General features: G+C 34.2%; 1 protein-coding gene across 1 annotated transcript in view; it reads left to right on the forward strand.

Moving 5' to 3' along the window:
• Positions 1-13,387, forward strand: part of LOC137620647 (uncharacterized) — a 97,032-nt gene that overhangs the window by 6,099 nt on the left and 77,546 nt on the right. Inside the window, exon 3 of the mRNA XM_068350978.1 lies at positions 11,697-11,820. Coding sequence (XP_068207079.1) covers positions 11,697-11,820 — 124 coding nt within the window. The remainder of the gene's footprint in view (positions 1-11,696; positions 11,821-13,387) is intronic.

The raw sequence follows: 13,387 nt of genomic DNA on the forward strand, positions 1-13,387 counted from the left end.
ATTCTTCTGAGGGCTTTGTTCTTAAATCTACAAAATCTGTTGGAGATTGTTTCATTTTCATACCATGACTAATGTCCATAAAGTAACACCGATCTCACTAAACCGATATATGGTCTGTTTTTTATATGTAATTTCAGGCAATTTGATTTCCAAATTTTACTTGACCTAGCCATTGTCTGACTTACCTCTTTCAATCTTTCATTAAACTCCAATTTTAAAGCCCCTGTATTAGAAATCATAGTTCCTAAATATTTAAATGATTCCACCTCATTAATCCTTTCTCCATCTAATGATATTGCATCTTCCATTGCATATTCCGTTCTCGTCATCTTTATCTTTCTTCTCTTTATCTTAAGCCCAACCTCGTGTACTATTTCATGCATTCTAGTAAGCAAGCTTTGCAAGTCCTGTGGCATTTTGCTAATAAGGTCAGCGTCATCAACATACTTTAGGTCCGCTTATTTCTTGTTACCAATCCAGTCAAATTCTTCTCCGCCATTCCCAACTGTGCCATACATTACAAAATCCATGAGAAGGATAAACTACATAGGTGATAACACATTCCCTTGGAGTACTCCACTGATCATTGGAAATCTGTTTGATAGGACTCCATTAACATTAACTTTGCACTTGCTCTGCTCATGAACAGACTTAATCAAATTGAAATATTGGCCGTTACACACTATCAAGGGCTTTTTCATAGTCCAAAAATGGCATTAAAAGTGGATTTTTATATTGTACACATTGCTGTACAACATATCTTAAAATGGATATATATATATATATATATATATATATATATATATATATATATATATATATATATATATATATATATATATACTTCCTAGAATGCTTTGCAGCAACCAATGGAAAAGCACAATCTCCTAGGAATTGCCCAAAAAAAGCCATGTTTTAGTTAGAAAGGTGGGAAGGTTAGCGTGTGTAGGCGCGCGCGCGCGTGTGTGTATATATATCTAAATATTTAACCATCCCTTCTTGGCTCGCATGCACTAGTATTGATACAAAAGGGCAGCAAATAATAAGACAAGAAGCTACTGTGACGATAATCTATCAAGATACAGCCATATACGTCACTAAGAAATTTTATACACTTGTTCTTCGTGCAACATTTAAAATGAATAAATATGGTTTTATGGGGTGTACAATTTCCTTCTCTGGGAACCCTGTGCACCATCATATTTCTTAGTTCCTCTCCTATTATACCTTGCAGCCCTTTCTCAAAGTTGTTTTGCCTATTGACTGATTTGATAGAGATCTACAATCTGCGGTTACTCCATGCAACAAAGATACAAATAGCTAAATATCTTAAGGTTCTCAGCGCAATCGTTCATATAGTTGTAAGAAATGTTGTTTGTCTTGTACACACCTTTATATTACCAATATTGTAGGGAAGGATATATTATTCAATTTAAACAATCAAATATCTTCACAATTCTGATATCATTACCACAATTCACTCCCAATGTCTTTAATGTCTCACAGTAAATTACTACAGCCAAGATTTTACTTAGCATACTGTAAGGATAGAAGTCACTAGTAATAAAACGCAATGACATGACCCCAAAAGAAAGAGAGACTATACTGCATTTCCTGTATAAACCTGGTTTCATGTCTCCCTCTTTAGAGCACTGGAATTTTTTACTTGCATCGGAACATTTATGACAGTAACAAGTTAATGCAAACTAAACTAAACTTACATATATCATGTTTCGCTACACAAAGGCGCATTAGTTTCAGTTTTTCGCAATGCACATAAGAATTTAAAAAATTTAATTATATTTTAGTCATATGAAAGTTCAAAGTATTATATATATAATATATTTTCTGATTAAAATCTAACAAAATCGTTGTTCAAATCTCATTGTTCTCATACAATTACACCAACGCGGAAATCCATCTGCCAATTAAATTTGGAAAGTTTTTAGAATTTCATTCTTCCATGTAATTTTATCAGAAAATATCGTTTAGTTGAATAATGTATCAACGACGTTTTCTTACTTTCCAAGTAATTTTATACGTCTATCTCAGATCTGCGTAAGCTAATTGTCCATTAACGGAGAAAGTGGACAGAATAATTGTGGAATTTCAAAATTCTTTCGTCATTCCAAATCACATACTTTCCAGTCAGTTATGATCTATTTCCATTTTTAGCATTAAATTTGTCAATTGGCAGTCTCCATCCAGTCGATTCCACAATCATATAAATCTACATTTATGACTGAAGCACATTCCCTGGCTAAACGTTCGAGGGAAAATGTGTCATGTTAATCGTTAGCAATCTGATTTCACCACCATCTGAAAGCACCGCAACCAACGTATACTCCCACGCAATTCGTGTGCAAGACGCAGATACGAACTTTGTAAGGCGGCCTTTCTCCCTTTAAAGCAAAGTAATCCATCCCTAATAAATGCTTGGCTAATGTCAACTTTCAAACACTAATGCTTGCAGTGTTAAGGATGGTCACTCGTCATCCGTAACAAAAACGGACATATCTTATATACACGTGATGTTCTTATCGATTTATAAGATTCAACTGCAACAGAAGACAATTCACACAAACACTGCTGTCACCGGATCGTTTTAGATGTGATCCATACAGACTTTCTTGTGTTCCTCTGGTGTCTACTGTAAGCTTACCTCAGCTATTTTTGTTCCATTAGTTACCAGTATTGAACTGTACTCTCCTCTTAGTACTTCTGGAACTATTTATGGAATGATGACTCCCTTTTAAGTCTTCCTTCTCCTTTTAAATCTCGCGTTTTGTATGTTATGGCCAGAGATGATGAAATCTAAATCTCAAAATGTCTGTTTATGAAATTATCCCCAGTGTGTGGTGCGCACTTTAGTCGACCATAATACATATGTGCATAAACAAATAGACCTTTTCTCTGGACAAAACTGGGAAACTGTAATTAGGGCCAAAAAAGATCTCTGCATATCATTATGGTAATAAGTATTATATTGCCATTGTCATCAATCTTTAGATCTTCTGCATTACGTAACGAGAACCTGCAATATTTAGTGATATCACTATTTCATTAGAAATAAAATTTGTATTCAGGAAGCAAACATATTCAACTGTAGTTTCTCTGATTCGCAATTTGAATCAAAGGAGGCGATGGAAGATCATAAATAGTTTAAGCGATTGGCGGGAGTGTATAAATTACGTCATATAAAAAGTAAAAACTCCAATGCATGAGACGATGATTTTCTTATTAGAACCTGTCATATTTGCGATCATGTAATAAATATCATACGTTAGTTTTTCATATCTGAAAACTAGCAAAATAAGGTGTAGTATAATAGCCTGCGTGAATCGTTGACAATGTGATTACTCTGTCGCGGCACCTTTTAGACGCATCGTATTCCCACATTACACTTAGCAGTGCTCACACGATTCATGAGAGAGAAATTGGTCTGACATAGATTGTTAGTCATTCGTATCTTTTAAAAAAAGCTCTGACGAAATCTACAAGAGTGGCTCATGTCACCGCCATCGTAGATTTCTTCATTCATAAAGATTTTCCAATTGATGACAGCGTGATCTAAGACAGATAACTTATGGGTTGATAAAATCAAAATATTATCTCAGACTATAGAAAACCGTCACCTTGATGGTTTTAATAATTGCCTTTATACACTTCAAAATTTATCCAGACAACAGAGGGAATTAGAATAACAAAAAAGGCAAACCTTCGCAATAGGGATTATCATAGTTACAAAAATACTCTACGTAATTTATGCTTCCTGATGTGAATATTTTAGACTTAACAATCTAGCTATCGAGTAATTTCTATTATCTATACTTTTTTTCTTTTCTCCATTATCATGAAGCTGTCATTTCCTTAATACACACAACACTGCCAATGGTTATAACCAAACTAAACAACAAATTCTGAAGCTGGATCCAGAGTCCGATCAATCCAAAAAATGAAGCACTGGGAATAAGATAAGATCAGGAGATATTTTTCTACCAGATAGATAAAATCAACCCCTCCTTATTGCAAGTAATAATAAATTGGCTTAGCGCATGAGTTCATAATAAATTTCCTCTACTTCGGTAATTACCACTTTTACCTTAGCCGGAGAATCTATTACAATGCATACAAAAGGTAAGATTACCTAAAAGATTTTCCTAATAATTGGCTGGATTTAAGAAAATAAATGAATAAATAAATAAAATAAACCTACACAATTGAATAGCTATTCATGTCAAGTTCTAGATTTGTGCTAAATATAGCCTAAGTGGAATCCAACCAATATCTCGCATGAATTGAAGAGATTTGTGAAAGACGGACAGACCGACAAAGTGTCACATACAATAGAAGGGCAGAAAGGGACACATGGCCGACAGATATTGCTAAGTCTCCAACTCTTCTGCTGGGAGATAAAGCGTTATTGTACAGAACTCCATCATCCTTAAAGGAGGAAAAACTAAGATATACAACAACGCTATCCTTAAAAAGGGGCGGACGTACCTTAACAACGACGAAAGTGTTCACTACCAGGTTTGCCTTTTTCAAATGAAATGGTCAGGTGTGCGACTGTCGTTGTTACAGGGAAGTGTCCTCCATATCTAAAATAGAAAAGGTAAGAGAGTATGTGATGTATATTTCATAACAACTACTATACATAACATACCTTAGGAAAAATTTCATATAGGATTGATCAAATCTTGGCCAAAGGCCAACGCTGATGGTCAGGCAATGGGGAGGAAAATTTCATAAAGCTAAAATAAATGTATACAATTCAGGTGAAAGTAAATCTACAAAATCAGATTCACACAGCCAAACAGACCCCTCACACATAATTAAAATGGAATTAAAACTTGAATTAAATTGAGAAAATGTTATTCCTTGTTGATACCTAACAGGGGCATCTACATCATCATCCACTTCTAAAATTTCAGCGACAGAATAACCATCTAAGTGGAATTTCCTCTATTGACTAACAAATCTCGAGCAGTATCCCAGAATGTTCTCAACCCACAATTCTCTTGTCCTAATTACTACCACCACTACTACGACTAGCTAAGATACACCCAAAGTTTGAAACGCAGGTTGCTACAAGCCCAAGGGCCCCAACAGGGAAAGTAGCCAAGTGAGGAAAGGAAATGAATTATATATGAAAATTGATAGAAAATATACAGTATGAAATATTTCAAGATCAGTAACAACGTTAGAATATATCTGTCATATATAAACTATGAAGAGAGACTTGTGTCAACTTGTTAAACAAGAAAACATTTACAGCAAACTAGTTTGAACTTCTGAAGTTCTACCGATTTAACTGCGAGATTGGGAAGATCATTCCACAATCTGATCACAGCTGGAATAAAACGTTCTAAATAATATGAAGTGCTGAGCCTTATGATGACGAAGGCATATCTAAGAATTAACTGCATAACAATTACTACATACAAGATGGTCCATACTAGTTCGATCTGAATGCTAAGGATGGTCAGAATTAGGAAAAATATCACGCAACATGTATAAAAAACTTATTAAACAACAGTCCCAGTGATTGATATCAAGGTCAGAAATAAGAAATTTGATAGACCGTAAGTTCTTGTCCGACAAATTATGATGAGTGCCACCAGCTGAAAACCAGACAGGAGAACAATGCTCAAAACAAGGTCGATTAAAAGAATTAAGAAAATTTTTAGGATAATACTGATCACCGAAAATCTTGAAAGACTTTCTCAATAAACCAATTTTTTGTACCATATTAGAAGAAACAGACTTTGACACACTTTTACCATCCAAGTTGTACGTGGGCGTGAGATGGGTATGGTCAAACTACAAATCAACTTTCTGTTATATCTTATTACAAGGAACACTTTTCAGTATTGTACAATATTAGCCGTTTAATAAGGCTGACCTTCCTTCAAGGTTAGTGTGTTTCTTTCTAGAGCATACAAAAAAAAAAAAAAAAGATCTACCATGTACTAATCTAGGAGACTTAAAACAAAATAGAATTGGGAAACATCATATCTCCTCTGTCAACTTAATGTGAATATAAATGTAAGTTTCCTCTTTCCGAACGAAATATCTTAGATACCACATTTAAGATTCCAAAGGTTCGCTAACAACCGCTACACATTACTTTTAAGAATAGAAAATAATAGTCTATATGCTCCAACTTCCATATACTTTTACCTCACTTTCGTAATAAAACACATATGCTGTAATTCAAGTAAATGGTGATAAATAAGTGATTACATCAAGAAATGTGTGATAAGAATATACTTAATCTAGATTCTACATAAAAACACACTCATTATAAACCTTTGAGTGTTAAAGAAGGTTAGTTGCAGTAACTATAATAGTTATTATTATTATTATTATTATTATTATTATTATTATTATTATTATTATTATTATTAGATAAGTTATAACCCTAGTTGGAAAAGCAAGATGCTATAAGGCCAAGGGCTCCAACAGGAAAAAATAGCCCAGTGAGAAAAGGAAATAAGAATATGAATAAACGATGTAAGAAGTAATGAACAATTGAAATAAAACATTTAAAAAACATTATCAACATTAAAACAGATACTTCATATATGAAATATAAAAGGAATTATGTCAGCCTGTTCAACATGAAAACATTTGCTGCAACTTTGAACTCTTGAAGTTCTACTGATTTAACTACCCAATTAGGAAGATCATTCCACAACTTGATCTCAGCTGGAATAAAACTTCTAGAGTACTGTGTAGTATTGAGCCTTATGATGGAGAAGGCCTGACTATTAGAATTAACTGAACGCCTAGTATTACGAATAGGATGGAACTGCCCGGAAAGATCTGAATATAAAGGATGGTCAGAATTATGAAAAAAATCTTATGCAACACGCATAATGAACTAGTTGAACGACGGTGCCAGAGATTAATATCTTGATCAGGAACTAGGAATTTAATAGACCGTAAGTTCCTGTCCAGCAAATTAAGATGAGAATCAGTAGCTGAAGACCAGACAGGAGAACAATACTCGAAACAAGGTAGAATGAGAGAATTAAAACACTTCTTCAGAACAGATTGATCACCGAAAATCTTGTAAGAGTTTCTCAATAAGCCAATTTTTTGTGCAGCTGAATGAGACCCAGACCTAATGTGTTGCTTAAAAGTAAATTTGTTGTCGAAAATCACACCTAAAATTTTGAAAGAGTCATACAAAGTTAAAGAAACATTATTAATAATGAGATCCGGATGTTGAGGAGCCACTGCCCTTGACCTACTTACAATCATACTTTGAGTTTTGTTAGGATTCAACTTCATACCACATAACTGCACCATGCACTAATTTTAGGTAAATCTCTATTAAGGTATTCACCAAACCCAGATCTACATTCAGGAGATGGAATTGATGCAAAGAGAGTAGCATCATCTGCATATGCAACAAGCTTGTTTTCAAAGCCAAACCACATGTCATGTGTATATAGTATGAAAATTAAAGGGACAAGAACACTACCCTGAGGAATACCAGATATCAATTCATATACTCACTGTAGTGCCCATTAACAGCAATTCTTAGCGATCTATTACTTAAAAATTCAATAATAATGCTACGAAACGACCCACCCACTCCCAACTGTTTGAGTTTGAAAACAAGGGCCTCATGATTAACAAAGTCAAAGGCAGCACTAAAATCAAGGCCAATCATACGAACTTCCTGACCTCAATCGAGGGATTTCTGTACAGCATTGGAAATTGTAAGAATGGCATCACATGCTCCAAGGCTTTTACGAAAACCAAATTGCAAGCTAGGGAACAGATGATTACCTTCAGCAAAACTATTAAGACGTTTTGCTAAAAAACCTTCAAAAACTTTAAATAATATGGGAGTTATGGAAATTGGGCGGTAATCAGTTGGACTTGAGCTACCACAAACACATTTACATAATGGAGTAAGTACCAATTCTCCAACAAGTGCTAAAATCTCCTCTTCTTGCTAACTTGCTAGTGTGTAGAATTAACGACGATGTAAAATGCAACGATTTTTCTTTTAAATAAAAATACCGACACAGTATTGTGGTACGAATACAAACCTTCAGGTAAGTGAACATGACTGCTCTCTCTCTCTCTCTCTCTCTCTCTCTCTCTCTCTCTCTCTCTCTCTCTCTCTCTCTCTCTCTGTGTGTTTGTGTGTGTGTGTGTGTGTGTGTGTGACCATTCCGATTTTTGTATTTCGTTTCCCATTTCCATTGAAGTCGCGTCCGTCCGATAACTTAGTGCATCACCAGGAAAAATTGATGCGGTGCTACGTGTCCAGCTTAAGGAAAGAGACGATTCTTGCCTTCGACGCCAATGGTTATTTTCTCTTTAACTTCGCGCCCTTCCAGATGGAGGACTTAATCTCAGCCAAGAAAAATCAATAACGATGTTCAAATACTATTTTATATAAAACAATTGAGTTTTCTGTAATCTTTCCTCTTGAATTAAAATCAAATATCAATTTTCAAGCCTATTAACGCGGTAAGCATTGAACAAATAGTCCTATGCATTGAAAATCACCATCACTTTAATAAAGTCTCTCTCTCTCTAAGTACATAAAAATTATTAATGATAAATGAAATGACTGTCCCCCAACAAATTATAATTCTCAACAACTTTTCATCACATAGCCAACAGTTGGTATTAATGACCTTTTGCCTTTCTTTTGATATCTTATCATAGATCTGAATTCCTTGGATCTTTTCCTGAAAATATATAGTGTGCTATATGTTGCATCACTTTTCTTTAAACGTAAATAAGCTTTGCCTTTCAAGAGTAGGCCTACTCAAGTCCCACAGTTTCCTTTACATTTCAAAGTTTCACATCTACTTTCTTAAATTGTTGCGAAGAATAAAATTGTAAGATACAGATTTTTTTCACATGACAAAGATACCATTATGATCAAAATCAGGAGATTATGGTTCAAGGTCGCTATCATCATTTCAAAAAATCTAATATTTCTGAGTGTATTGACTCTTCTTACATTGTGATGCTGAAATAACATTATGAGGAACTCAATTTAGCACAACCAACAGCAATGTGCTAATGGTTACTAGGTCCTAGGGAACTGAAGAGACAAGGGTCTCTGTTTCATGATTCTTAGATTGAACTGAAAATAGTATGTGAATCCTGGTTTATCACCCCAAATCAATGAAATAATAAGTAGGCTTTGAACAGAATAAAAAAAATAAATAAAAGTTTCGATTCAACAGTAACAGTGTGGTACTAACATTGATAATCTTCAGTCTCGGGATGTACTAATACTCGATAAAAATAATTGATGTCCTTCGGTGCTACTAATCACAATTTACTGAACATCCAATTATACCTAGATGGTGGCAACCGCAGAGATTACAAAAAGGAATAGGTATCGCGCCTTGAAATCGTTAAGGTTCCAAACCACGTTTCAAGTTTGTATATTGGCTATAGTACAGATGAAAAGAATTTGCTATTCTGCCTTAGCAGTGGGGATTTTGTGTCCAATAAGGCAATGCTTTGGAATCAGAGCGCGAAAAGTACACCAAGGAAAATTTTTACTTCGTAGATACAAGAAGTCTCAATCTCCCCCAAAAAGGAATGACAAACGAGTGTCAAAGAAACACTGACCATAGTTACCGCAAGTTTAAAATCCTAAAGATTCAGTTAATGTATCTCTATATCAGATGAAACGCTAATTACTCCTAAATATACTATGTGAATCTTGTTGCAAATAATATACTGTCTTAAGAATTTAAGCCTCGAGTATTCAGTCGATCGTTGTTATATTAAGTTTATTCATACAGCAAATCTTGAGTAATGAAGTCCTTGTTACGTCAATCCTTAGATTATCAAAGTGAAGTGGGTCACATAAATTCTGGGCTCTTAATTTCAAATCAATTGCATATATTACATTAGTTTGTTCTTTGGAAAATTAATTTCACAGTAGAGAGTCCTTTTCATTCATAATTGCCAATAATTACACTAATCCTGTTCTATCAACTTGGAATTTCTAAGGTCATAAGTATTGCACAAGTATTCCTTTTGTAAAAACTATCTATAATGGCGAAGTTCCCCATTCTGTTAGTACATCTTTACTGAAAACTCAAGACAATAAAATGCAGGAGGAACAAATCAGCAGCTAAAAGCAGAGAAGGGAAAGGACACCGACGCAGTTAGAAAAAACTCGGGGACATCCCGTAGAGAGTCCGGCGAGTAAATTGTCATGCCTCACGAGATATAGTCCCACATAAACACCAGTAGTGATTGTCCCTAAAAAAAAATTCGCAATCTTGTTTGCTCATAAAAACAGCATACATGACTCATTGCTGGCAAGAACTCAAGAAATCTTCGTAAAATGCACTTACTATAAATTCACCAATTTCAGTACTAACCTAGTGGTCGGAGAGACCAGATTTTTCTCAAGAATAAAACCAAAAATTTGGTGACCTATTTTATTCGTACAAAATAATTTCATGGAAAAGGAAAACATACAAGACATAAATAAGATGCTTTGAACATCGACTCATCTATAATGATTAGGATTTTATTATTAGAAAGAAATAAAATAAAATTTGGGGATGAAACAATCAATAATAATTCTCATCATAATCAACGTTGTAACAACAAGAAAGTAACGGAAGATTGAAATATAAAACAATCTATTGAAAGCACATAACTTAAATATTCATAATTGAATAAGTACATATGTATTTATATGTAATGATCACAAGGATACGACATAAGTAACTAATAAATCTTTACTAAGGTTAAAAATAGCATGATAATTACGAGAAGATTAGATTTATGAATTTAGTCCATGGGACCTGGGAAGCAATTCTCTAAGAGGTTGGACAGCCTGATGGGAAAAGGGAGGAAGGAATGAGGGACACTTCAAAGTCCAAGAAATGCTTATAGGCTCCGCTTTCGGAGCATGGTGGCACTACATGGTAAATACGAATGACAGCAATAGTAAGAAATATATACATATATCATCGGCGTTAAAAACTCACAAATTGGTTATAAATTGGGTGAATAATTCCTTATGACGGACATTCATCCCTGTAAAATTAAACAAACTCAGGAGAACACCGAAGATGTTGATAACATTAATATCAAGAAAAGTGCTGAATGAGTATTCGTTCTTCATTCGCTATGAAAGAACGAAGAAATACCTATTCAAAAATAGATAGCATTCTTACAAGAGAGAGAACCTTGTCTGTTTTTAATCATATGACTTTGAAGCAAACCAGTTACGGAAAATAGAAAGAAAAAATCAATTACGATATAAAAGATGGATGCTTTTCTGTTGATTTACTAAATACATGAACGATTTCATTGCTTCAAAACTAAATGCGGGCGAGTTCTAAATTTCAACAGATACGTACTCTATTTTACATTCTAATACAGCACACCTACATTGATGAGAAAATAAAAAGTCTCTCTCTCTCTCTCTCTCTCTCTCTCTCTCTCTCTCTCTCTCTCTCTCTCTCTCTCTCTCTCTCTCTTTCTCACACACACATTATATATATATATATATATATATATATATATATATATATATATATATATATATATATGTATATATATATATATATATATATATATATATATATATATATATATATATATATATATATATATATATATATATATATAAAATACTCAATATATGCTAATTGTATTGTTTTTGATCCTTTTGAAAGGGTCGGAGTCACTTTCGTGGAGGCGTCTCAAGACGGGGTCACCACATCTCGCGACCGAAGGTTATCATCACGGCCAACACTCGGGCAGGACAGACTCTAGATGACACTGTGGCCATGGATCGAAGTGAGTACACAAACAATAGAAATATATATACTTTTATGTACATAGCTTATTTGAGGGCTGGGAAAATTAATAGTTGTAAAACTATGGCATCTACTGATATGCTGCATAGGATAATGCACGCACACATACTGCATACCGAGACACACATATAAGCACATACAAAGCAAACACCCGCATATACTGTATATATATATATATATATATATATATATATATATATATATATATATATACATACACACACACACACATATATATATATACACATATATACACATATATATATATATATATATATATATGTGTGTGTGTGTGTGTGTGTATGTGCGTGTGTGTATTTTCATAAATCGCTTAAGTGCTTGTAGCATCTATTACTTTCTTTGACAACTTTTTATAATTTCCTGTAATTTTTTTTGTCTTCGGGGAACGAATAACTTGTTGGTATCATTGGTGCAACCTTACAAAGAAATCCCAATTATTATGTAATGGCAGTGTTGGCATAAAAAAAAAAAAAAAAAAAAAAAAAAACTTTAAATCAAGATTATACGCAACAAAGTATTTGTTTTGTTTCTAAGCTAATCTTCTGAAATGATTACTAACTTGTGACCACCTCCACTATTGTTGCGATCCCTACATTCGGGTACCTCGAGTAACTCTGCTGTGCCTCTATTGAACTAAGTAATTTAGATGAAGAGATGCACAATGGAATATAACAGATCGAGCCCAAAGCATTCTGGTTCACGATAATTGTTCTTTAGGCTATCGTCATGGCCACTAAATAATGGGCACTATTTTATTTTAAGAATAAGAATAAGTCATTTCCTCCAATAGAAACGTCTCAAAAGAGTTAGGCATTAGTCCCAGACACATTCATCCTTTAATAGTCAGATAAGGCCGAATCTTCCATGACACGAGGCACTTCGTGTACCTGCAAATATCCTTGCAATACCTCTCACTCCCTGTATCAATTCATTCTAAAATCCTCTTCTCTTTTATCTATACGGCCCTTCTTTTCTCTTTTCATCTCATCTTCCCTCTCCACTTTTCATCAAACTATTAACCTGCATTCTCTCAATAAGACCAAATTACCTAAATCCGAATAGTTGGGCTTCTGTCTACATTCTCCTCAGTCCTCATACGCCTGACAACACTGAGATTACCAAACAAACAATTGTTCATTGGCTACTTTCCTCTTGACAAGGGTAGAAGAGACTCTTTAGCCATGGTAAACAGCTCTTCTAGGAGAAGGAGACTCCAAAATCAAACCATTGTTCTCAAGTCTTGGTTAGTGCCATATCCTCTCTACCATGGTCTTCCACTGTTCTTTTGCTTGAGTGTACACTCGGGCACACTATTCTATCATATTTCTCTTTCTTCTTCTTTTTTTTTCAAGTTTTTACAGCTTACATATGAAAGATCTATTTTAATGTTGTTACTGCTCTTAAAATATTCTATTTTAATTGCTCATTACTTCTCTTATGTTTTATTTTTTTCGTTGTTTCCATTCCTGGCGGCCACCATTTTTCCTTGTTTTAGCCCTTAGGCTTATAGCATCTTGCTTTTTAAA

Source organism: Palaemon carinicauda, chromosome 2 (genome assembly GCF_036898095.1).
Source record: "Palaemon carinicauda isolate YSFRI2023 chromosome 2, ASM3689809v2, whole genome shotgun sequence".
In the NCBI taxonomy this organism is placed as follows: domain Eukaryota; kingdom Metazoa; phylum Arthropoda; class Malacostraca; order Decapoda; family Palaemonidae; genus Palaemon; species Palaemon carinicauda.